Raw genomic sequence first — 25758 nt, 5'->3', positions numbered from 1 at the left:
CTACCATGATGACAGAAAGCTTCTGAAGGAAAAAGATACTGAAATTCCACAGGAATTCATTATGCCAGAAGGTATGGCTTCTCAGAACACAGAACAAAAGATAAAGTATGAAGTGCTTAGCATGAAGTTCTGGAGGAAATAAAAAGGTCTAGCAGGACTGTATCTCACAATTTTTCTCAGCTATATTTTCTCTATCACTGTGATACTATCTACTACTAACTTTGATACTAACTACTACTATCTTTGAGATGTGATGCCTGACTCCCTATTGTTTCCTCCTAAGACTTAGTTTGACTCCATCCCTACAAAGCCTTTCTTGCCCCTGTGCTGCTTGGTTCTTTCTTCTAATCATTTCTCATGAGGTCTCTGCTAAATGTACTTTTGTATGCAACTCATCACTGACCCATAGCCACAGGAAAACATTTCTCTGCACTGGATCGCTGATACAATGAGTATTGCATGTAAATTGCTCTGTTTGATCAAAACTTTAAGCTTCTCAGATGACTGTGAAACAGTGAATGCCAGCTGAGCTTCAGTGTAATTGTCAGTGTATGTAATTCAGTGTAATGTTTCCCTCCTCCATAATAATGTCTGCCAGTGGCACTCCCACTATTGTTCTAGTCCTGGGCTTCTTTGCCAGCTAGAGGAGGGAAAAAAGGGCTTCCCCCACCTACTTTTAAGTACCTCAGATGACCTTTGATATCAGTGGCACCTGCTTTAATGCCAGCTTCATACAGCCTCTGTCACTGTAGACAAACAAAAATGGAAAAACCCTCATCTTAAAGTATTCTTTCACCTTAGAGAATCTGTAATGCAGCATGTCAAATTCAAACATAGCAGGAGATGTTCTCCTTGGTCTTAGAGAATTGTTTGTACCTGCCTACTGTGAAGTTTTGTATTTTACCCAAAGGGAGATTGCATGACTTCACCAAGAATCTGGGATAAGACTGACTTCAAAACTACATAGTCCTTATAAAAAGAGTGGAAAAGAATGCCTGGATCTAGAATTTGAGTGGGGCATGTTAATAATGGATCCTCCTGTATTTAACAAGATAGACAATTTAATTCCAGCTCTTCTGGCTTTGTAGCAGGTATTGTCCAAAATCACACCATTACTGCTTTGGGGATCCCTCTGCACTCCATGCACCCTTTCATTATGCGGCCTTGAAATTTAACACCTTTTCCATGCCGCATCTTAGAATGTAAACACAAATCTTACAGCCCTGACAAGCGATTGCTGGGCCACTTAAAGGATATGTACCACTGTGTAGTTTGGAGCTGACAGCACAGGTCTCACTACTGCAGTAGCTGAGAGTGTGAATCTTGACACTAGAATTCAGAATATGAATCTCACTGTGGAAGGATGCAGACCTCACACTGGGAGGAGAAAAAAAGCGTGAGTCTTGGTATTTATGTCTGCAACACTAATACTGAAACATCCACATTGAGCTACAGTCTCTTGAGCTGTATCCTGTATACATGAAGAATGTGTTAGACTGAAAAATCATGGTACAGTGATTTTCATTTCTGAACACTGAAGGACATCAGAAAAATATCCTTCATTTTTAGAACACAGCATTAATTACTTTTAGATATTACATAAAGAGTGTGTATCACACACATACTGATACACTAGACTGTGGCCTCATTATTTAAGTCTGAAGCCTTAGCAAGGAACAAACCCATGCCGGTCTTCTACTTAAGTCTACCTTCTGCTAGATCTTCTAGAGCTTTGTTCGTTGCCATATACACAGTTTCCCTTCCTTTTCTTCCTTACATTTGTTAAGACTACGTAGGGCACCTTTTCAGGAGGATTGTCAATGAACTTGTGTAAATTCTTTTTATCTGCTTCATTTAAGTAATCAGGCTCTGGCTATGTCTTTCCTAGACCAGGCCCATTTTTCTCCTTTCTCCAGCACTACACTGAAACCTGCCCAGATTAACCAGCACTCCTGTGGTATTCCCTTTATTTCTTGCAAGCATTAATAAGCTGCAGTGAGTCAGAGTGAACTCCCAGCTGGACGTTTTGTGTCTGTGCATGGGAATGAGCATAAAGGAGACACAGGGGCTAGCAGACAAATTTGTGGTGCACACAGAGTTAACATGCTGACAGAAACACTGAGGTTTACATCTGAAAAACCAAATGTAAAAATAATATGATGAGTAAGACTAAAATTCCCTGTTCTGAGCTTCCATGGGGCCAACTCCCCTCCCCCACCATTCAGGCATCAGCAGTCACTTCTCCTTTTTGCTGTGCCTTGCAGAAATGTGTCCTGGGATGAGTCAGAGCAGGACTTCCAGGCAGTAGCATTACTGCATTTGGCTCCCATCAAAAATGCCTTCAGCCAGGGCCTTCCACATATTCAGAGGGATCTCCTTCTGATTTGCCTGTTTCTCCCTGATACTCTTTTTTTCTGAACCAGGGGACTGTTGAAGATATGAGTTTGGAAGGGGTCTTCAGAGGTCACTTAGTGCATTGTCCTGCTCCGATCAGAGCTTCACAAGTAGATCAGGTCGCTCAAGGTCATATCTCCTTGAGACACCACAGCAACCCTGACCATCTCTTCCAGGGCCTGACCATCCTACTGGGAAGGACCTTTAAAATTCTTTCTGCCCTATTCACATTCATAATCTCTCCAAGTTTTTCTGCTTGTCCATGTCCCATTTGTCACTGTTTAGCATCTACTCTTATGCTCCTATCAGGTATTTTATGTGCTCTCTCCACACACTTTTGCTGGGCTGTGGTACCTTCCTTGCAGTTAGAACACACCATTCATGTTCCACCCTTTTTCAAAGAGAACAATGAGAAAAAAAAATGTTTAAAAATGTCCTGGGAACAGAGTGTAGAGAGCACACTTAGGTGTAAGGAACCATGAGTTTAGTAAGCCACTCCAATCCCTTTGTCAGCAAGTTCTGTGATGAAAAATCAGCTGCGCAAAATGTCTTCCACGGAGAGGCCATCTCCTGTGCTGGCTGGGGAGCCAGACTGCCTTTGAGCTCTCCTTAACTGAGAGCTTGCAAGGTTTTCATGAGACATCAGGGCCTTGTTCCCTCTGAGGCTGTTCCTGACATTCTCCCACAGCCCCAGAGCTTTGGAGGTGGGGAGGGGGGAGGCTGACACCTTCCCCAGGCTTGATCTGCTTAAGGATGGGGCTTACACAACTGCTCTCTGTCGTGTGAGGCAACCAGGGTACAGCCATATCAGCCTCACTCCTGCACCCAGGCTGTGCACGAAGCCCTGGCTACGGCATGCTCTGAGCAGTGAACTGCAATGGCAGCACCGGGCTGTCAACAGGCATCGCAGTGGGACGCCGTGTCACTCCTTGCTGCATTTGGAGATTTTATGAAGGCCACTCGTGCGTTATTATCCTTGGGTGTAATTGCTTATGCTCAGTATCTCTGTAATAGATCAGATGCTGTACATCTTCTCTGCCCCGATGATGGTGAAATCCTGATTTCCCCGCTGAAAGGCGTTTCGTTTCAAACCCTGAAAGTAAAACGGGGAGTTGGTGCGGGGCCGGCCGCCTCATTCTGAGGGCGGGTGGCACCTCCGTGCGGTGTCTCTGCAGAATTACAGCTTTCACAAGATCGCCACTTTCCCCAATACGGTATCAAGCTGCTCCCGAGTAATTTCGAGCTGCTAGACTCCAGAAGTCTCAAGAACCAAGCAGACGTGCGAGAGTAACCGATTCTGCATTTCTCCTTTCATATTTATTCCATCAGTCTTTCACCCTGAGTGCTCTAGACTTTTTTTTCTCTCTCTGATTAGTGACCCAGTTAATTAGATATATATTTGATTGAATTAAACTCATTATTGACCTGACACGCATTACTAATTCTAATATTTAGCTTTGATTGTGCAATAAGACATCAAGTAGTTGTGTTTTTCATTAGACTTTGATAATCACGTTGTTTGCAGCAATTTTTCAGTAAATAATTTTTCATTATAAAATACACTTGCCCAATGTACAGGACTAGCTCTACTGACATCTCATGGCTTTTTTGATGCACACTATGCTAGCCTTTGGAGATGCTGCACGAGGTGCCTCTGCCTTCACTTCATGCCAGTGAGCTGCAGGGAGCTTCACAGCTTTTTTTTTCTGGATATTTGTTTTTGTTCCACCAATAGAGTGCCCCCATTCCTTCAAAAAGCCACAAGCAGCCATAGACTTAAGCACAAGTAAATGCTGGGGACCCCCAGGTATACAAGAACAGGTTACAGGTCAGAAAGGAGGAGAACTGGGTGCATGCTGGCTTGTTCTGTAGTCTGCCATTATAAATGATTTGTGTTTTTTTCTTCTCAGATGGGAACACCGATCAATTAGGAATACAGAAACCTAAAGTCACTTTTGGAGAAAGGAGGATGAAGAGGTTCTGCGGCACGGGGAAGGTGAGAGGAGGTCCCTGTGCTTGGCTCCTGCTGCCTCATCGCTGTTGTAACAAAATCCCAGCTCTTGGCCCCGGCCCATAGGACTCTGGCTGAGCTACACTGCTCTCTGCCTGCTCCCAAAACGTCACTGCAGCTGAGAATTCAGCCACCAGCTGTGGAAAAGCTTCATTCGATGCACAGTATGGTAGCTGCTGCCGCTTAGTGGCATGAGCTACTGAGTGCACATTTCATCCACTGTGCTCCCCGTGTTGGCTTACGGCAGGATATGAACTGAAACTGAAATCCTGTGTTCCCGAAGTCAAAGCAAACCCATTTGCTTCAGTGAATCCAGAATAGCATTCACTATGGATCCCAATAGCCCCAAATTCTCAATGTGGCTCAGTTCACCTAGGAAAGCAATGGTGACCATCACAGATACGATCCAGCAGCACAGGAAGCTGTGTTTTGGGAGGCAGTTGTTGAGGCAATGGGAAGCGTCTGTGAAACACAGGAATCACAACTGCAGAACCAAATGCCAACTCTTTTTCCAATGAAAATTTGCTTTCAGAGTTCAGTACCCACTATAAACATTCTGCTTGCAAGTGAAAAAGATAAAACTTCTCAAGTTGCCTTTTCAACACATCTGTGTATAGCTGTGTTCCCCATGCATGACTGCAGAGAGCAGCTCAATTGGCACAGGCTGCTGATGGCTGCCTTCATTCCCAAGTGCTGTTCTACAGCATGGTATTGGGGTGATGTAATGGACTCGGGCGGGACTGCAGACGGGAGCAGCAGCATCCACAGTGTCTCTGTGAGGAATGGGATTTGCTCTGGAATACAGTGAGAATACAGCATCTCAGGGAAAATGGTAAGGGATGGAACAGAAAGGTATGTTAGTGTATTTTGGATGGCGTATTGGAAACCATAGCTCCAAGCTAGCTCAGCCTTGTAGAAAAGTAAATCTTTGTTCTCTGCTGACCTAGTTTCTGGAGCGCTTGCAGCTTCTGCAGGTCAGTGTAATAAACACAGATATTCTTTGTCATTAATAGTAGGCAGCTGTGCTTGCAGAGCCCTGGTGTTACCGGGCTACAGAAAGGCTGTCAGGCAGTCACCTGCTTAGAAACCTGCTAAGAGTCAGGAATGTTGTATTTGTTAGAAGCTTTTAGTGAGTAAGTCCTAGAGGGGCTGCCATACTTTTCTCCACTGTGGTGTTATCCAGAAGCTCTGCCCAAACCCAAGTTCCCACCGTGCTCACTGTTAAACATCTGCAGCCCAAAGAATTTATAATCCGTTTAAACAAATCAAATCCCTACGGGCACATTCCCAAACGCCAGCTCTGCCGCACCACGCGGTTCTTTTCCGACCAGCTGGCAGCACGCCGGTGCCATTCCTTCCTTGCGTTTTCCCCTATAACAGTAAAAACCCCCGCAGCTCCGCTATCCCCCCGAGACGGTGCTGCGAGGGTCCCTCGGCAGGGCCTTTACACCGGGTCCGGCAGGGAGCCGCAGACCCTTGCCTCCCCGCCGGGCCGCCCCGGTGCCGGCACGCAGGCGGCAGGAAACGCTCCCGACGCCGCCCCCCTCGGTGGTGGCCGGAAGCGCGCGCGGCGTGTCCCCGCCGGGGCGGCGGCGCTGGTGCCGAGGAGGCCGGGACCGACGTGGCCGGCCGGGGGAGGCGGGGCCGAGGGGCCGCCGGGCGGGGCAGGCCCGTGCCGAGCGGCGGCTGGATGGCAGCGTCCGCACGGGGCACGGCGGCGCTCGGTAACCGCGGGCGCGGGGTGGACGGCGGGAGGGGGAGTGTAGTTACGGGCGGCGGTGGGATGGGATGAGCGGGGGCGGCGGCACCGCGTTTGGTACCGGCGGGGCCCGACCGCTGGGCACGGGTGGTGGTTAGCGCCCGGCCGGGCCCGGGTTTCGCGCCGCCGTCAGCTCCGGTCCGGTCCCGGTATCGCTCCGGTTCGACTCGGCTTTGTCACGTGTGTGGCCGCCGCGGTGCCCGGAGCCGGGAGTCCAGCCCCCGGTGGGATGAGGCGGACAAAGTTTGGGAAGTAACTCCGGTCGCGAGTCTGCGCTGCGGCGCGCTCGGCTCCGCGGGGAGCGCCGCTCGGGGCGGCCGGGGGCTTTGCGCGGCCCTGGGGAGCCCGAGGGGCCCGGCCGATGAGTACCCGGAGACGGCTGGCTGCCCCCCCGCAGCTCTGTCTCGTTCTGCGTTTGTCAGCATTCCTCTGATGGAAAAACAGAGCCCGCCCCCCCGGGAGCCGGCGCGATGTCGATGGGAACGGCGGCGAGAGTGGGGCGGGCTCACCGCCCGGCGGGGAGAGGCGAGGGGCAGAGCTCCTGTCCCAACCTGAGCGGTGAGCGGGGCTGCGCCTCTGCCTGCTCCTCCGCTTGCACCTCCTTACGGGTCGGTAGCGGTAAGGTGGAGAAGGAGCGTTAAATCCGTGTTTTAATCGCCCGTAGGACGGGCGAGGTGTTTGCTAGGTGTCACATCCTCCCCGTGCTGCGGTACGCCATCGTTCCGAGGCCTGTGCACCTCCAGATTTTAGCTGCACGTGCTCTGATGTGTCTCTGATTTGCAGAAGTAAGTCTTTGTGCCCTTTTGGAGGGGCACAAGCCTGTCAGAGCAGGGCTCGCTGTGGGCTGCCAGTGACTGGGAGGGAAGGGAGTGCTCTGGACAGCGGGGTCAGGGCTTCCAGCAGTTCAGAGCTCTCCACGGGGCTGATGCAGGGAGGTGCTGTGTGGAGATTTTTGTTGGGCTTTTTTTTTTTTTTTTGGCTAAAAGTTATGTTCCCTCCCTGGAAAATAACTTTTTTTTTTTTTTTTTTTCCGTGCAATACTCTTTTGCAACTCTAAGACTAGGCAACCGGCTTCCAGGGAGAACAGTTGTTTATAAGAGTTGTTAGAAAGAGCTTTTTCTCCTGCCGACATCTGAAATGTCATTGTGTCACAGTGAGCAGTTGTACTGAGACAGGACTGCATCTGTGTGGTCCGAAAAGGCAGTGTCCATGAGAGGTTGTGGCAGCTGGACTCTTTGCTTGCTGTTTGGTCTCCCTTCCACCCACTCAGATGCATATGAATGGCAGATTCCTGTGAATTTGTTCTTCCAGAGAAGGGAGGACCTCACTGGTACTGCAGCTTTGAATCATGGTCAGAGTGCACGGTCAGCTCACAGACCGGCTCAGGACACAAGGTGCTGTTGCTGGTAGTGGTGAACAGGTTCTGATCTCAGCATGGGTGGGAGAGGGGATCCTGATGGGGCTCTGGCAAAACTGATGAGCAAATGTTACCTGTTCTTCTCTTACGCATCTTTTTTTAATGACCCATTTACCCTCCATGAGAAAAAGCACATCTCTTTTTGAGATGTGCTTATATTGGTTTATCTCTCTGCCTCATAGTGGCTGCTGATCTCTGAGAACCCAAAACTGCTTTCTCTAGAAATTTCTCTAGGCTTCTCTAGCTGGGTTCCTGAAGCGGATGCTGATGCCTTAAATTAGGGGTAGGTAAAGACCTTGTCCATCTTCTGCAGCTATAGTGGCAGGGTATTATTTTCTCCTTGAGCTTTTTTTGTCCTAGAACTACATCTTGATTGCTCCCTTCCTTCCCCTTAAATACATCTCAAGAGCAGACAGTTTGAATTCAGAGACTTTAGAAACAGTAAGTAAACTTAATGTCTCCTGAGGAGTGTGCAGCAATGAGGCTGAAAAGCAAAGGGGTTAAGGGGTAAAACCTGCCTTTTGTAGGGCAGGCAGTTATGATGTGTCAGGAAGAAGCGAATGCTGGAAACGTGCTCTGAATAATTAGCCAAGTGCAAAGATCAGTGCAGGGCGATGCGCTGTTCTCATAGATGCTTTGTGAACAGGAATTTATTGCCTGAGATATGAGGTGGTGCTGAGCCACTGGGTGATGCTGGTCAGCTGGTGCAGGTGTGGAGAAATGTACTGTTTTTCCCTGTTGTGAATAACAAGGGGAAAAAGACCTGTGGGTCACAGGAGGTCAGCTGACACAAAGATGAGACAGGGCAGTTGGTTTTCAATCACTTATAGCCCGTGGTTGTCCGCCATCATCTCTCTCTGGAGATCCTCTATGACCTTTATGAAAAAGATGAACCCGTATTTGCAGCTTGTTTTCAGAGGCCTGGATGTGCCATTTGTCATATGTTGTTGCCTCAAGCTGAGATCTCTCCGTCTCAGAGACCCTCCCAAGTGTTCCTTGGGGCAGATATGGGCTCTGCAGGGAAGACTAAATGGAAGAAGTGGACCTGTTACATCAGTTGTTTTTTCTTTTCCAGATTGATTTCAAAAAGCTGCTAACTTTTTGGCAGCCATATCACAGAAGAGGCTGGTTTGTGCTGCTTTCTGTCATTGCTGAGCTGCGGAGAGCAGTTGTGCTATGTGTATTCTTTGCATCTTCACATACATATGGTGGTGGTACAAGTCCTGACGTGTTGCATTGGGTTTGCTCCTTGCAGGGGAGCTGTTCTCAGTCATTTTCGAGGTCTAATCCTGTCATGAATGCAGTCTGGGGTTGAAAGGGATGCCTGTCATTTTTAAAGCAGGAGATTATCTAAATGCAGGTTGTTAAGCAGGTAGCTGGTAAGTGGAGAGAAGGCTGAGCCTGGTGTGATCTGCCTGTTGAATCCCTGCAACTCCCTGGGCAAATGCCTCTGACTGGGTGGCTTTGGTCTGTGTGATGTTTGGGACAGGAAAAAGACTTTGGTTATGGGATGGCTGATGTTTGCAGAGCATCTTATCTTGTTCTTTTGTTTTCCAAAGGGAAATTTGGGGGATTCAGTACTTTGTTTTAGTGTAGCTTTAAGGGTTTGAGTGCGTAGCTGTGCAGGGGACCTGAATCTTGGGGAGAGAAACTGAAGGAGCTGGCAGCATCCCTGGGATGGAATATACCTGTATGTTCCAATGACAAGGGGTTTGCACAGCAGAGCTGGGCAGAGGGCAGCATCTCTGGCATTGTTACTCTCAGTGCCACCATCAGCCCAGTCCTGGCTCACTGCACTGGTGGACGTGAGTTGGTACATGGAGAGCTGTGAGATGGAAATGCCCCTTGCTTCTGTCATTCACCATTCTCAATTCTGAAAGACTTGGACCTGAAGATCTTTAGCCTTTGGTAGGGACCTGCCAGTAGAAGAAGGATCTTAGATGTAGGGGTGGGAGGAACGGACTTCAAGATCAGATCTGGTCTGTGCAATAAAAGAATCTGAATCGAGTGCTTACTCCTTCCCCCCCTCCCCCCCCCCAAAAAAAGGAAAAAAAGTCCAGTATAAGAGATTCTGCATAACCTGTTTCAGTATATCACAATTTTGGCACTATTTAAATTTGTTTCTTCATGTCCAAGCCACACACTTCTAACTAATTGAGCTGATTCCACCATGTGGAAGAGCTGAGCATTTTCCTCTTTCCTTGTGACTTTTGATATAAGCAGACTGTTCTGTTCCTTCCCGTGTTATCTTTTCAAGACTAAACGTGCCTGGCTTCTTTGGTCTTCTTGTCCAGATCATGCTTTCTAAACTCCAGTTTTTGTTTCTATCCTTTGGAATGTCTCTGATTTTTTTACATCTGCTTTATGAAGCACAGTATGTGGAGTAGGTGCAGTCTTTTGGCTAACGTGTCCCATGTCGGGAGAAAAATAAAATCACTGCCTCTGTGTCACACAAACAATATAGCTATTAATGTGTTCCAGGATGTCATTTGCCTGCTTTGTAGCAGGCTTATCTTGCTGGCTCGGAATTAATTTCTGAATCAGTGTAATCCATGTATGTCTTTTTTTTATTTTATTTTTTCTTTGGCATGTTGGAGTTAATCTCTTGTCATGCCCATTTGATTTATTTGTCTACCATTTTGTACTCATCTTTGCTGAGATTGGTTTAGCAGTATGTAATAGGTAGGTCAGTATCCTCCTTCACAGAGCTGCAGGACCCTGTCCCTTTAATGTTCATTTCCATTGCTCGCTGCAGCTGGGCCTTCCTCCAGCAGTGATCTAGTTCAGGGACTGAAACTGGACAAACCTCTTGGGTTTAAAAAAAAAAATATATATATATATATATTTTCATTTGTTTTGAACCCACTCACTTATGGTGTCAGGTGTGAACATGGGCAGGGGATACTGACTGAGGGGATGTGGGACGAGGGGCAGCTCTACGGTGGTGTGAGCCCTGAGATTTGTTTTTGACATCTTGATTTTTGTCTTGATTATTTCAGGCCCCTTTCTGTTTGGCTGTTATTTAATGCCTTGCTATCTTTATTCCTTTCTTATCTTGCAGGTAACTACAAACTGATCACTTAACTTGATCAAGGATCTTTCAGAGGACTGAAGTTACTGGTCTGTAACTTCTTAAGTCTCTCCTCCATCTCTCTTTATTTCTTCTTTTTATAAAGGTAGATGAGGCATGATGCTTCTCCAGCCTTCTGTGGCCTTTGCATATTCCTGTAAATTTTCAAAGATGCTTCAGAGATTACCATGACTGGTTTCTTGAATGCTTTCAGGTGAATGCCAGTATTTCCTCTCAGTCTGCAGCTGCCATGTGAACAGTTGTTATGCTGTTCTTTTCTAACCCAGTCTTTTCTCCTGTTTGCAAACTAATTTCTCTTGTCACATTTCACTTTTTCTTCTGGAGACTGAAGGAGGCATTTGTACTTCAGTCTTTGTATCATTTGCTTTCCTTTCCTGTTGGCTTATGAGTAATTATCTTTATTTTCCTCTTCTAACAGCCCTTTTTCTTTCAAATTTTCTTGTGACTGAAGAGTGCTTAGTAACAGCTGTGCAGACTTTGATTAAGACTCCATCTAACCCAGTATCCTTCTTGGAAACATTAAAAATAGAGCACATATAATTGATACTTTTCAGCCTCTGGCTCCTTTCAGACAGGGATTTTTCTGAGCCTAGCGTGAGCCGTCTAACCATATACAGTCAATAGATTTATTTTGCTATTGTTTGTGTCCTGTCCTGTGTTAAATCCACCTAAAATTTTCTTTTCTTTTTGAGAAGTGCCTGCACACAAGTTACCTGTTAGTGAAGAGTTAAATCTGCTTTTATTTTGTAGCTGACGTTGTCATCATGTGATGGCTGTTAGGACTTACATTTGAAGAGACAATCATTAATTATCACTATTCCTGCTCTTTTCACCACTCATAACTTTATGAACCTCTACTTTTTAACCTGTACCTTTTAGTTGCCTGTTTTGTCACATGCTTGTTTTGTCACATTTTTGGTTGTCTTTTCTGTACAGTAATCTCACAACCACATGTGTCTCTCAGTTTTTGTAATTCTAATGTACTAATTCCATGATAAAAACTACCAGAGAGAAAACTGGTACCAAAAGGCAGAGAGAAGACTAATCCTTCTAGCACCTCTGGTGAAGATCTTTCTCTGAGACCTTGGAAAATTGAAGGGCAAAGATGGGGACCTGGGGGTCCAGGCCTTGTGGAGTCCTCGTCCAAAGCACTACAACAGAGATGGTAGAAGGCAGACTCTTTCACAAGATGTCTCATGCACAGTTTCAGATGCCTGATGATAAACAATGTTCGTTACTGATATGTTGATGGCAGAATTTTGCGTTTCTTTGGGGGGGAGAGGGAATATAAGATGTTGAGGGACAGAGTCATGACCCTGGCTGTTCCTCCTGGGTGGTGGGAAGGAGCCTCTTGCATGCTCTCAGAACTGCTCTCATCTGTTCTTTTCAGAGATTGGCCAGCCTGGTTGAGACCGCTTAGCGATGACAAAACGAAAGCTTCTGCTTAATGGGACATTCTGCTTGATTCTGATCGTGGCCTGTGAAGCTCAGCAACTTCCGAGGAATCATGCTGCCACCAGTTCTGGCCCTCTGTGTGAGAAAGAGGCAGAGTCCTGGGGAAACCTGTTAAGCAGTGAGCGGCTGGATGCCTGGATCTGTTCCCTCATTGGCTCGTTCATGGTGGGGCTGAGCGGAATCTTCCCTTTGCTGGTATTCCCCTTTGAGACAGGAGCTGCTCTACGGTCAGAAGGTCAGCCTGCTACCTGCATTAACCTTCCTGAAGCCATAGGTCCTGGGTTATGATTGTGACAAACAGGACCTTGGATCGTGCCAGTGTCACAGATATACAGTCCTCCAGTATAGGCACTACATTTACTTTAGGCCATACCTGTCAATTTGATAGGGAGTTCTCTCACAAATGCAAGTCCTGGAAGGAGGCTGTACAAAGGGTATCACTTGTTGTACACCCTAGGGAGCTGCCTAGTCCAGAACTTCCCACACACAGCTGTCCTAGCCAGGTGGGACAAGGGCTTCTTGCACTCCAGCTATTTCTTTCATGCTCTCTGTTTTGAAAGCTTGGCTTGCAGATGCTTCTAATTGAGGTCTTTTTGTGCAAAAGCTCAGCTGGAAATATTTTGACTTCTAGCTGAGTCATAATTGGGTTTTGTTTATTCTTTTAGCTGGATCGCGTCGTTTGAAGCAGTTGTTGAGCTTTGCAATTGGTGGACTACTGGGGAATGTGTTTCTCCACCTGCTTCCTGAAGCTTGGGCCTATACATGCAGTGCAACAGCAGGTATGAAAGCTTTATATTCCTAGAAGCTGCCCATGTTGTGCCTACTGCTACATTTTTTGAGTTTTGAAAACACAAGGCCAACTAGGCTGGGTCAGCCCTGGACCAAAGACAGGTCTGGTATTCTGCTTTGAATAATGTGTGAAAGCAAATGCCTAGAGAAGAGTATACAAGAATAAAAAGATGTAGTATGTTCCCTTTGTATGTGCAATCCTCCAAAGATTTCAAGATTGGAAACTTCCTGAGCTAGATATAGGGTTTTTTGTTGTTGGTTTTTTTTTTTTTGTTTGTTTGTTTTTTAGTAACTTGTAATGGATTACATGAACTACATGAATGTGTTTACCATTTCAGATGGTAGGCATTTTGCCCTGTCAGAGCTACCTTGCCTATAAATCTACCCTTATCACAGTGCTACTCTTAGAGCCTTTTACTTGGAACTGAGGCCATTCCATTGGTATTTAGTCAGTTTGAGCCCAAATGCATTGCCCTCCTAGTTTTTGCTCCAGGAGAAGCCATGGAAAATTTACTGTCAGTAGAGCCATTGATTAAGATGGTGGCTGGAAAGGTGGGGAAGGAAACAAGTACAGGTGATGGAGAACTGTGTTGATAAGCAAGCTGAAATGTTGGGATTTGAATGGGACTTGTGGTGTCCATGTATCTCTTTCTTTTCTTGGATAGTCTGGCTTGTTTAAAATCTAGGGGGATTGTATCTTTCTTCTTTGGCAAACATGTAACAAGAAGGCAAGTGTTACTGTTTCCGGTCAGTTGAGGAACCAAGAAATTCTCTGCTAAAAGTGAAAAAGCAAGGGAAAAGATGTTTTGGTTTTTCCAAACTTCGTTATGTCTATCTCTTGGGACTTCAGATCCTCCACAAATCTGTTGGCTCTTTGGTCCGCTTCTTGTTCATGGCTCTGGTACTGTTAGCAGAACCTGCTGTCCTTTTTTACTCCCTTCCTACAGTGGCTCCCAAATGTCTTCCTGCACTAGCTTGTTTGCATCTGACATTGTTCTGAAGCATGAAGGTTTCCATGACCCATATATGCCCCACTGCAGAATTGTTCTGTTCTTCCACTGCACTGCAATCTCAATTTCTGCAGCCAGGCTGAATGGTTGATTATCTCACACACTTGGCAGTGTTTGAAAAGAAAGATTAAGCCCAAAGCTATAAAAACTTGCCTAGGTGTGGCAGAAAGGCGAAGGTGAGTCCATAGCTCTACTAATAGCAGACTTCATGTTAGGGCTTGCTTTTTCAGTAGACAGAGGTGCAGGATTTTTTGTTGATGTAATCTTCTCTTGCCTCAGGGGGACAGGGAAGTTGCTAATGTTATCAAGAAATGATCTGGATTGCACTATTGAAGTAAAAGGGGTGGGGGATCTCACTCTGAGAGCTCTGAGATGATATCTCTTAGATCAAGAATGAACAGATTATAAAGTTACTTGCTATGAGATATGCTTGGTCCCTACTTCTCGCAGGGACAGGTTGTTTTGTTGTTGTTTTTTTTCCCTGTAGGGGAAGATGCTGTTCTTGATAGTAACATGAAGACTTTTCTCTCATTCCTCAGGAGAAGGGCAGAGCTTTCAGCAGCAGAAGCTTCTGGGTCTCTGGGTGATCATTGGTTTCTTGACTTTCCTGGCATTAGAGAAGATCTTCCTAGAGAAAGAAGAGGAGGGATGCCCTGGTGTGGTAAGTGAGCAGCCAGAGGGGAAGGTGTGCTGTTCTGTTTGGATCGTGAGTCAGACATGTGAGCACTGTACTGAGCACCTCATCTGCTCTATCTGACAGACTCAGCAAATGATCTTGGAGCTGCAAGTAGCTTGTCAATGAATCTTCTTACTGCTGTTTTGACACTGAGTACTAGAAGTTGTTTCATCTCTGGGCTTTGGTTTTGTGGTTTTTAGCTGAGATTTCTCACTCTGGGCTGGTTTTGTTCTTGATGTGGTATATATGAAAGAGAGCTCCCCTCCTGTACAGACTGGGAGCTGGAGTGTTCTGTGGTTAAGACACTTACTCAGATAAGCTTTGAGGGATGACAGTGTTGCTGATGTGTTCCACTGAGCAATTGTGACTCACTCTCCTCCTGGATCCTCAGTCAGGACAAAGACCAGCATTCTTTGGAAGACCTGAGTATGGTCTGGTCCAGGCATTTATTCCATGGAATTAACATGGTAGTAGGGATTTATAGTTGGCCAAGTCATACTATGTGGTGGTTCACACATGAGTCACCCAGCAGTAGAAGGGAAGCACCAACAAAGAGGGACCAGGAGGTAATGCCAAGATAGAGGAGAGTGGCTAGTCTTAAGCCATCTCACAGTTCCTAACAGCAGCTGTTCAGTACTTGCTATGCCATGCCTTTTGAGAGATAAAAGTGCAGGTCAGACACTGGACAATAGGAATTAGGTAATGCTTTGACTGGACACAAGAATTCTGAAATAAACTGCGACTTCTTTTGAGACTGAATTCTAAGATGCACAGTTTATTTGGAAGCTGACAATCCCATATATAGAAAAATTCTATTGACTAAATTATCCTAGCACACTAGGAAAAACAGAACTTTTTTTTCTCTGCCCCCTGCCCCAGTGGAGTTGAGTTTCTATGGGCAGCAGCTGCCAGCAGGACTGACAGATTGAACCCCTCATCTCTCCAGTGGAACCTTACTCATGTCAAAGCATGACTGATTTCCTCTCTCTCTCTCTGCTTTTCTTTTCCTGATCCTTAAGGAACTCCTTGCTCTTGTTTGACACTAGAGATGTGACTCTCTGAAATCTGTCTTGTTTCTAGCTGTTGTCGTGGTTAGACTGGGCTACTGATGGGTGTTGAAAGAACAAAACCATTAAGGCTGAAGGGTTGGATTTCTGACACAGATTTGCACACTTTGCTGGGGACAAAAGAGCAGTAACAAGCTGTTTTCTGCTGATTTAGGGCTGTGATTACAAGACCCCTTCTGGAAAGATTCCCAATGGAAGTGGCTACCCTCTATCAAAGGTGGCAGGCAAATCACAAAGAGCAGAAACAAATTCAACTCTGTGTAACGGCTCTTCTCTGCAATCTTGTCGAACAGACAACAGAATCAAGGTAAGAGATGCACAGAGTGTTTGTTTCTGATTAGCAACTATCTGTTCCCAAAAGAGTGAGCCTGTTTTCTGCTTCTATCTCCAAACCTGCATTTCCCATCATTCCTTTTTGCTATATATCATCTGACTCTTACAGTGAGCCTATTCTGGGAATTAAAAAGGTTAAGATTTGTTTGTTTGTTTTTCCCCTGTAGGTTTCTCTCCTAATTTAGCTTCTTAAATCAGCTTTCCATGTTAATTTGTAGTGCTGGGGTAAGGTAGATCAACAAGTTCATAGGATAAGATATGAAGAATGGAAAAGGAGGACCGTGTCATTGGGCAGAGACTAGTCTTTAGACTGACTTTGCTTTCAATTTTGTTACTATCTTTTCACTGTGGAAAACTCTGACTGAATAGTACAAACGAGAGTAAAAGACAAGTTTTGGCTGAGAGAAGACCTGTATTTTGAGTTTGAAAGCCCTTAAGAATATGAAAGGAAGATAAGAATATTGTAGGAAGATAACTATGAACAGAAGGTGTGGTTGCACAGTCTAGCCCCAAACTGGATGTGTGGTCAGTCAGAAGCTCTTCTTGGTTTTCGTACTTTAAGTCAGTTTTGCTATAACTTTGTTTTTCTTTTAACACTATATGAAAGATGTGCTGTGATCACTGGGTGTTTCAGTACCCATCACGTTCATGCAATTGGTCACAACACTGCACAATCTGCAAGGTGCTGCACTGGTGTTTCTGGAGGTGATAGCAGTGCAGAAATCAGTATTTTTGGATGATGAAACACTGTGCCATGACTTTAGAAAGTTGTATATCTGGAGCTATGGGCTTTGAGTCCACCACTGATTTCAAGTAGGAATGAAATGCTGATGAGGGACACAAATGTTCAGGGCCTTTTCCTAATGAAAGAAATGATGATGTGATTAATGCTAATTCATATGGCAAAACTGAGAAACTTGAGCTAAGTTTTTAATTTGTCTTATTACAAGCAGATATTAAGCCGTAGGCTAAGAAAGAATGCAGATCACACTTGCAAGACAGGGACAGTTTCCAGGAAGTCAATGCCATGGAAAAAAGTACAGGAATAATGATAGGAAGTTGTTTGAATGCATTCCTTCCATTATGATAAAGTCAGGAGGATGAGTGGGTGAGTAGGAAATAGTATGTAAGACAAAAAGCAAGTGTTTCTGCCCATGTAGCTATACTTTCTACATAGCAGCATACCTGAATTTTTCTGTAGCATTATTCATTATATCCAAAATGGTAACAGAAAATCGCAGTGTGATCAGGAAGTACCTGAAGTAATCGCTTCTGGTTTGCAAAATGTGGAAAAAAGTGTTTTAGCCTTTAGTTTTACAGATGCGATAAATCAGGGCTGACTTGAACTATACCAATAGCCGTGATAGAAACATGACTGAAGAGCTAAAGTTGTACTGAATAGAAACAGATTAGAAATTGAAGGCAATTCTGTAACAGAGAGTAACTTGACAGTGCACCAGTTCTACCTAGTCATAGAATCTGTGTCACTTGTGGGTTTTTAAGCTGTGATTTAAAATGTTTTCTACAAAATATGCTATAGCTTAAGAAACGGTGGGCTTTATGCGGAAATGAAAGGAGGCTCTTTCAGTTGCGTTATGTATGTCTAGATGATCGTAGAGAGGCTTTCTAACTTTGAAATCCTAGTATGTCTGTTTTCAGTCTTGCAGACTATTCTGAATGCACATGAAATAGAAGATAATGAGTTAAGGGGTAGTTTTAACTTTCTACCTTCTGCGCACATAATATTTTAATAACCTTTCTGGTAGGGAGAGATTACTAAAGCTACCAAGATGCTTCTGCTTTGTTACCTTATTTTGTTAGGAAACGATGTTAGCAGTCATTCCATCTGTCTGTCCATCTGTTCTGCCTTTCATTTTTCAGTAACTTCTGAATCTGTAATTAAGTTTACCCAAGTTCAAGAGGGGTGATTGTCTCAAGGGTAATCAGATTTTGAGTTCCATAAAAATCAGCATGGTGCTAGAGGAGGAGTGCACACTAATGTGCTGTTGAAAACTCTGGTAGAAATCAGGCGTTGCATGCTGCTTGGCAGATCTGCCTGGTTGGCAAATCAGCAGGTGAGTCTCATTGCCATTGTCTGGTGGGGAGGTGGCTGTCATGGGCTACACTGGGTGAAAAGGAACATACAGATAAAGCCTTGCTGGAAGCAAGGTAGGTGCCTTCAAAAAAAAAATCCATAGGAAACCTTTCTTTGGTTCTACTATGCATTCAGTAATGCTTATTTTCAAAAAACAAAAAGATACAATTTAAAGAAAAAGCACCCTTCAGTGCTCCAGTAATTAGTAAGCTGCAATTGGTGATCCTCTTTGAGTGCAAATAATGCTTCCCACCTGCAGTATTCAAGCTAGGACAAGTTGTTACAGCAGCAGCAAGAGAGTAAAGGTTCTAATATTACCTGGCATCCTTTGCTCTCAAACATAGATTGCTTCTATTCTACATCACAGCCTTTATTCATTCAAAAAGTAAAAACACTGTAGAGTACATTTTCCTTGCTTATCATTCATTTTCCCTGTAGCAGAGATCCTTGCAGATTTGTAGAAGTATGTTTTATTGCACAGTGACATTAATTCTGACTCATGAACATAAACGCTTCATCTTGCTGTGCTCTTTATGAACGATGAGAGCATCCTATTAGATATTCGCAGAATGCAAATGTCAGAGGCTCATAACTGTCAAATCAACCCAATTTATTTCTGAACACTCCAAGGCTTTGCTTCTTTCAGTGACAGCTTTTGCCCAAGCTGCTGACAAGCAGAAGTCGTAATGTTTTAATCATGAAGTCTATTTTTTGCCTTTACAGTGGTATGGGAAATCATTTTTGTGTAAAACGTCTGTGAATAATTATTACTAGCCCATGGGGAAAATGCAATCACATAAAATCCCAGCGTGGGAAGAAGAAATTGTAGGCAGTCATATTTAACTGAAAATAAGGAATGATAAGAAAAGCTGCTGTGTTTGTGAATCTGTCTGCACACGTTAATACTTCGTGTTTTCTGTAGTTAGAAATACATGCAGGGAACCTCTGCATCCATTGTGGAGATGTTACTTAAATCTTGACTTAAACATGATCCTTAGGCAGGCTTTGCTTAATTCCTTGTTTTCATATTTCACGTTCGTATGCACTTTGAAAAGTGTAAAGCCTTTGAAGATGTTCAGAGATTGTGTAGGGGAAAGTACTCTGCAGACAGGTGATGCTTTTGAAAGAGATACTTCACAGAAACTTCCTCCTGAGCTGTGTCATACAGATGGCAGGAAGATTCCCCAAGGAGAGGTGACAGAAGCAGGGAAGAGCAGGAGACTGAAAAGGGCCTCTGAAACCCATTGGCATGTGTGTTTCTCCAGCTAAACTTTGGCACCTTGTGTTAAAGTAAGAGCTAGAGGGTCTTTCCTTCGTACTCATTGGCTGCAGCTAATGTATGCCAGATTCGTTCTTACAATCCAGAGAGCCTGGATTGATAATAAACTTCAGTGAGCTGCAGTGTCTCAGGACCTACACGCTGTTTTTTTAATTGTTAAAGAAGGTGGGGAGGAGGCACAAAAGCCTGTGAGCAGATCATCTTGGGTGGAACCCTCGTATCACTTTACATCAGGTATGTAATCTTTCTGAAGATAAACATACTTAACATGATGGGGAAGTCTAACATAGAGATGGACTTTTGAGAAAGGAAGCTGGTATAGGCTTTTGATGTTCTGAAGTGTATCTGCATTTGTACACTGATATACGTGCTCTCCAGCCTCCCAGCAGGTGTTTTTGAGGGGAGACTGTCATCACTTTCTTCTCTTTATTCTTTGTTAAGGGAAAGCAAACCCACACGCAGAAGCTTTTTTTTAGTACAACATTTCAAGATTGATTTATTTTTAAAAAGCAATTTCAGCAGCATTTGTTCTGTTGCATTGTTGCCAACTTTTGAAGGAGATATTTAACAGCCAGGTATTAAAATACATGACTAGAAGATAAGTCAGGTCACATTTATAGCCAGTCACCTGTGTAAGAAAGTGAAGTGTTAAAATCTGGCTCATTTTGAATTGGATATTTTGACTTCATTGTTTTTCCTTTTTCATTTTGCGTCTGTGTTGGGAGCACCTTTGTCATTTGCATTCTGTCTCCATTACTCCTACAGTAAGATGACTTTCCTAATCTCAGACAATACTTGCCTGCCCCAAAACTGAGTTTTTCTTAAGTATTTAATTTGTACTTGAGCACTGATGTAGTTTGTCGCCAGAACTGCTGTGTCCTTATTGTTGCCATCTGAACATGACTTTGTAACCTGTGCCTTGTCTGGTGCTTCATTTTGTCTTGTATCTCTTTATCAGGAGCTCTTCCTTCTCTTTGCAGATCAGTGGGTACCTCAATTTGCTGGCCAACACTATTGATAACTTTACGCATGGCCTGGCAGTAGCAGCCAGCTTCCTGGTTAGCAGAAAGGTAAGGTTTCTGTCACCAGCTTTATACTGAAATATTGCTTGTTCTCAAGTTTCTATTAAAAAAAAAAAAAAAAAACAACAAAGATTTGAAGAATTATTTCCTATTTTCTGAAAGTTTCTGAGAAAAAAGGACAAATCTGACCCTTTGTTGCAGAGCTCCTTCAAACCATGTTTGTCCTTTGCCCAGATGTCTGGGGAGGGGTTAGCTCATCTGCCCTTGTAAATAAGAATCCTGGATAAAGAATCTGTGCGCTTGCTAGAAGAAATCTGAGGGACTGTTTCCAAAACACCTTTTCTCCTCTGCTGTAGGTTGGGTTCCTAACCACGATGGCCATTCTCCTGCATGAAATACCACATGAGGTGAGAGGACTTTGTGTCTTGCCATTGGGGAAGGCATTACAGGGGTGTTTTATTGCCTAGGTGAGGAGAGCTGAATCTGCGTTTCCTTGTTCCTTTGAAAGCTCTCCTCTGGGAAACTTGAAGTGCAGAAAGTTAAAAACAGTCTACAAGTACTTGTTTTGTTAAGGGTATCCTCTGACTGAGAATGTTTGTTTACTGTTGGCTCTTGATTTATGTAGGTTGGGGACTTTGCAATCCTGCTGCGGGCTGGGTTTGACCGCTGGAGTGCAGCGAAGATGCAGCTTTCTACAGCTCTGGGGGGAATTGTAGGAGCCTGCTTTGCAATATGTGCACAGTCGCCAAAAGGAGCAGGTAAGGCTCCCCAAGACTTCTGTAGGAATGTGGGGGGTCAATGATCTCCTTGTATATGTTTTCATTCCTATATCTGTTCTCTCCTATGGCTTTGTCTCCATGATAGTGATAGCTTTCTGTACTTGTGCAGGGGAAACTGTAGCCTGGATCCTCCCTTTCACTTCTGGAGGATTTCTGTATATTGCCTTGGTAAATGTTGTGCCTGATCTTCTGGAGGAAAAGAACCCATGGTAAGTGCTTCTTCCTGTTGTACTGCAGCACTTCTGACTGCTATGGAGCAGCATTCTGATGGTCCCCATGCCTGTTCTGGGAGCACATGAATGCCAGCTTCCCAAATCCCATTGACAAAGGCACTGTTCTAGCTGTTGAACTTATGGAACTACGAAGACTCTACAAAACATGAAAACCTTCCAATGGGTCAGTCCCAAAGGTTGTACTAGTGTAGTAAGTAGCCCAACCAGCTAAAGCAGGGTGTTGAGGAATATGTCCAGTAAGGTGACCCTTTTCTGTCTGTCTTCTCTTGGCATCTGGTGGCTTAGGAGCTGTAAGAACCAGGGCCCCATGTAGGTTTTTGTGTCTGATGACCTCACGTGAACCTATCCAACCTATCCTTCACATGCTTCTTACATCTCTTTTAGACCCTGTGTATTACTCTGGGCTTTCTGCAGTCTTCTGTAGTTTCACTGCACTGCATGAAACGATGCTTCCTATTATTTGTTTTTTTTAGTCTCTTACTTTATTAATTCTGATTAGATGTCACTGTGTTGCTGTGTGACTAAATGGTAAGTTTCCTTATCTACATTATTATGTATAACTCAGAATATGTATTCTAGTATATGCAGCCTTTCTTCATTTGTGTTATTCTAGTTTCTTAGAGCCTGAATGAGACTGTGGCAGCTGTACCACAGTAAATCTCCTCTTGGATCTTCTGGCAGAGTACTCCCTGAATGCTCCCATATACTTTAGCTGTAATGACAGGTTAACTCCAGTAGTTTGTCTAAGAGACCTTCCCTAATCTAGTTCATTTTCGCTGAAACCAACCAGGAAGTGCTCCAAAACAGCGCTGTGGTAGCAGTCTGAGGAGGCAGGAAGCTTTGGTAGAAATATGGTAATTGCCAGCTGGAAGCTTTCTTTTGGGTTGGTAACCTCTTGTGCTGGTACAGATGTTTGCAGAGTATGGAGAGGTAGTAGGTACATAATCACTTTTAGCACCACCTTAAATTTATGCTTGGTTAAGGAGGGGTAAAATTCATCAGCTTTTCCTTTTAAATTGTGACCATTTGTTAAGTTGAATGAGGTCCCTAATCCTTGCTGCACAAGTGCTGGTTCTCTTATGAGAAAAGGCGCAGGAGTCTGCACTTGAGTAGCTGAATGACTGAATCAGCTTAAATTGATTTTGAAACCTAAAGTTGAGCCTTGCAGCTGAGAGATCAATTGTGTGCCAGATCTTAGCACAGCATCTTAGTTTGAACAGCATCTTAGTTTGGGGTGCTGGGAAGGAGTCTTCTCAGCTGTGTTAATGGTGTCATGCAACTGCCATGATAGATTTGGAAGGCACAGAACAAATCAGTCATGAGCCAGTAGGCTGCTGCCTATTGAAACTAGTTGGTCTATGCTGTCTCCTAATTTTGCTGTTTCTTTCCCCAGGAACTCCCTGCAGCAAGTTCTGCTCCTGTGTACAGGCATTACAGTCATGGTGCTACTTGCTCACAACTGACTGACTTCTTCACAGACCTCATGATGCCTCCCAGAGCTACCACAGAGACTCTGAGATGTTACAAAGCAATAAGGAACACTAGTGTTACTTCCTATGTGTGTGTGCAGATCTGGCTGCTAGTGTGAGAAGCAGGTGAGAGAGGAGGTCTGGGTGTGTAAGACCTGTCTCTCCCATCCCTGTTCTGCTAAAATCCAACACACTGGGGCTTCATTATATTTTTAATGGAGCAAACAGTGCGAAGAATGAACTGAACAGATGCTTCACTGAGAATGGATGATGTTTCATTTGGTTCATTCTGATGGAACCGCACCTCCCAAGGTCTTCTGTGAAAACAACAAAGGTGGTTCTTGCAGCTGATGAAGAAGAACTTACTCTACCACTCTAAGGGCTGGAGACAGAACAGGGATGGCAAAGCAACAGTAACCCAACAGCTTTAGCCTTGGGTAACTCCTTACCCATGAGGAGTTACAGTGCTAAGAAAACCTGCTTTGTAGATAGAGAGGAAAGGCTCCTTGTCAACTTCTCTGGCTTTTCATTGACATCACTTTTTTCCTAAAGGTAGTATTAGCTTAGGCAGTCCACTTTTGTCTGTTTTGTACTGATGTTGAAAACAAGCCAAGAACTTGAGGCATTTCAGAATAGGTTACTACAGTTAAATGGCTCAGTTTGGAGATAACTTGCCTCAGCCTTTACCACTCCAAAAGTCAGCACAGCCTGCTTTTTTTTTTCTGAAAAATGGTCATAAATGTTCTATTGCCAAACTATAAGCTTACCTACATCTGAAAAGAATGCCATATAGCTTCTGCTACTGGCGTCTCGCTCCTCATAACCACTATCTGAACGTGGCTCTGAGCCTGCTCTCAAGACCCAATTCACCCAACCATTTGCCCCACACTGGTCTCAGAGTCTTCCTTAGATGGAATGGTTATCTAGCATGCTACTGCAGTCTGGGACTGCCATGACTAAGGTCTGTCTGGGCAGTTTGGACAGTGATTGAACACAGTACAGCCTGGTTAACAGCATATATTCCAGGTTAGTTTTTCCTTTGTTCATCTTGGGTGGTCTTTGTTATTTAAGGGCGTGTTATAACCAAATGGTTGATTTGTGGGCTTCATACCTCATGGTGGAGTTAGTCTGCTGGAGATGAACGCATAAGAGATAATACTGCCGGCTCAGCAGCAGGGAATACTGGAGAGAGGGTGAAATGGAAAGGGTGAAACTGCTGGTGGAAAGAATGGGTCTGGAAAAGCTGTGTGGTAAGTAAGGAGAGAAAATGCAATAAGCATGCTTTAAAGTTTTTCTGTTGTACAATGCTTGGGATTAAATTTTTTGGCAGTTTTAGACCAACAAAAATGAATTATGTTTCTAGTGCTTTGCCTGTCTTGGCAAAGCTTGCAGGGCTGAGCATGCCCTCATTCCCCAAGGATGCGTTAGTACCACAGAGGTGTGCACAGTTGCCTTCTGCAGAGTTTATCTTCTCTTTGCATAAATCTGTTTAGAAACTGGTCTGATTGAACTAGCAGAATCATTGGACACAAAACAGGTGCCACAATGTAAATTGCACCAATTCAGTTCTGTTTTTAAATAGCTTTTGTAAATCAATATGACTCAAAGACTTTGTCTGCACAAACCCTCACTGAGAGGGCTCATCCTTTGAAAGGGTCATTTGGGTCAGAGCAGTGAGACAGGTATGCTGCCCACAGCAGAAGTATTTACTTCCCTGAGAGATTCCTGAACTGCAGACACTCTTATTTTCTTATGACAGCTCCTGTCCTACTTTTCAGAGAAATCTGGAGAGCTTATGCTTGCAGCTCTCTCTGCCCAGGAGCTGCTATCTAAAATTTTCCTTACTCTAGGCTCACAAAATAACTAGTTTCACAAAGAGGGAAGCTTAGTGCAATTATTATTATTATTATTATTTTCTTTAAAAGTTGCTATTCTTTGCCAGCTTATCCCTCTGTCATTCAGTTGTTTAAAGTCTGAATGTAGCATCCACTTCTCCGGGGATAAGGATTAATCTGATTATTCTGCAGGAACTGGGGGACTATACTAATCCCCTCGTTCTGTAGTTTCCCCTGCTCTCTCTGGGGTCTGAAGCTAACTGGACCCTGTAGTAGTAGGGCTCTAGAGGAAGAGTTTGCGGAGGAAGATGTGACTGCTGTTTCCCAAGATGTCTTTCTTAAAATTAGAATGGCATTTAATTTAAGTTGAAGGGTTGCCAGGTGAGAGCCTGTGAGTTGGCGTTATTGCATCAGAACTGAGTCTTGCCAAGACTAAACCACAGTCAGGAATTCATGCTCAGCATTCAGGAATGTCAAGTGGTTGATGCTGAAAAAAGAATTTCTGAGTTGTTTTCCTTGGCTGATACCAGAGGCCTGAGAGTCTGTAGTTCTTGGGAAGACACCCTGTAGGAGGTAGCAGAGGGCTTATGGGAGGGGCTGGTTAGTTTTCCTCTATGTGCAATGTCAGCCCTGGGGCTAAGGATGCAGAGCCTTGGGAGGAAATGGAGCATCACTCCATCACATTTGTCACTTTTGGAAATGCAGAGAGACTAGTATTTTCTAAGCTCTATTTTTTCAGCTGCTCTTATGCATTTTCCCCCTTCATCTGTATTGGTCTGCTCTGCATGGAGACAATAGAGATGAAATAAATAGTTTTCAATGTGGGTTTGTGTTTTTTGTTGGAATTCAGATTACACATTCAAATTTCATTTGTATTGGAAGTGTATCTCTGGGTTAGTCTAAAAACAAGTCTGGACTGTTTTATCTGAACTTCACAACAGAAGGGAAAGTTTCTAACCCAGTTTGCTGTTCCTGCTGCCATGGCACTTTGGGTTAGGAGTGCAGTGGTCTGATCATATTTCTTGATTGCCAGTCTCGGTCCCC

At 44.3% G+C, this 25758-nt stretch overlaps 1 protein-coding gene across 4 annotated transcripts; it reads left to right on the top strand.

The window, feature by feature from the left end:
• Positions 1-25538, top strand: SLC39A13 (solute carrier family 39 member 13). 4 transcript variants are annotated; one of them, XM_048949883.1, is made up of 11 exons: positions 1-71; positions 4305-4390; positions 12063-12362; positions 12793-12906; positions 14466-14587; positions 15824-15976; positions 20357-20446; positions 20755-20805; positions 21024-21156; positions 21287-21386; positions 22804-25538. In XM_048949883.1, exons 3-11 carry the CDS (start codon positions 12095-12097, stop codon positions 22871-22873), a joined length of 1101 nt encoding a protein of 366 aa, XP_048805840.1. In that variant the 5' UTR covers positions 1-71; positions 4305-4390; positions 12063-12094; the 3' UTR covers positions 22874-25538. The 4 variants fall into 4 exon arrangements, with proteins under 4 accessions (XP_048805840.1, XP_048805839.1, XP_048805838.1 ...); XM_048949881.1 differs by lacking the exons at positions 1-71; positions 4305-4390 and adding exons at positions 6022-6129; positions 10643-10701; XM_048949882.1 differs by lacking the exons at positions 1-71; positions 4305-4390 and adding an exon at positions 6015-6129.
• The last annotated feature ends 220 nt before the right edge of the window (positions 25539-25758 follow it).

Source organism: Lagopus muta, chromosome 6 (genome assembly GCF_023343835.1).
Source record: "Lagopus muta isolate bLagMut1 chromosome 6, bLagMut1 primary, whole genome shotgun sequence".
Classification (NCBI taxonomy): Eukaryota; Metazoa; Chordata; class Aves; order Galliformes; family Phasianidae; genus Lagopus; species Lagopus muta.
This window is presented reverse-complemented; position numbering and strand designations above follow the sequence as displayed.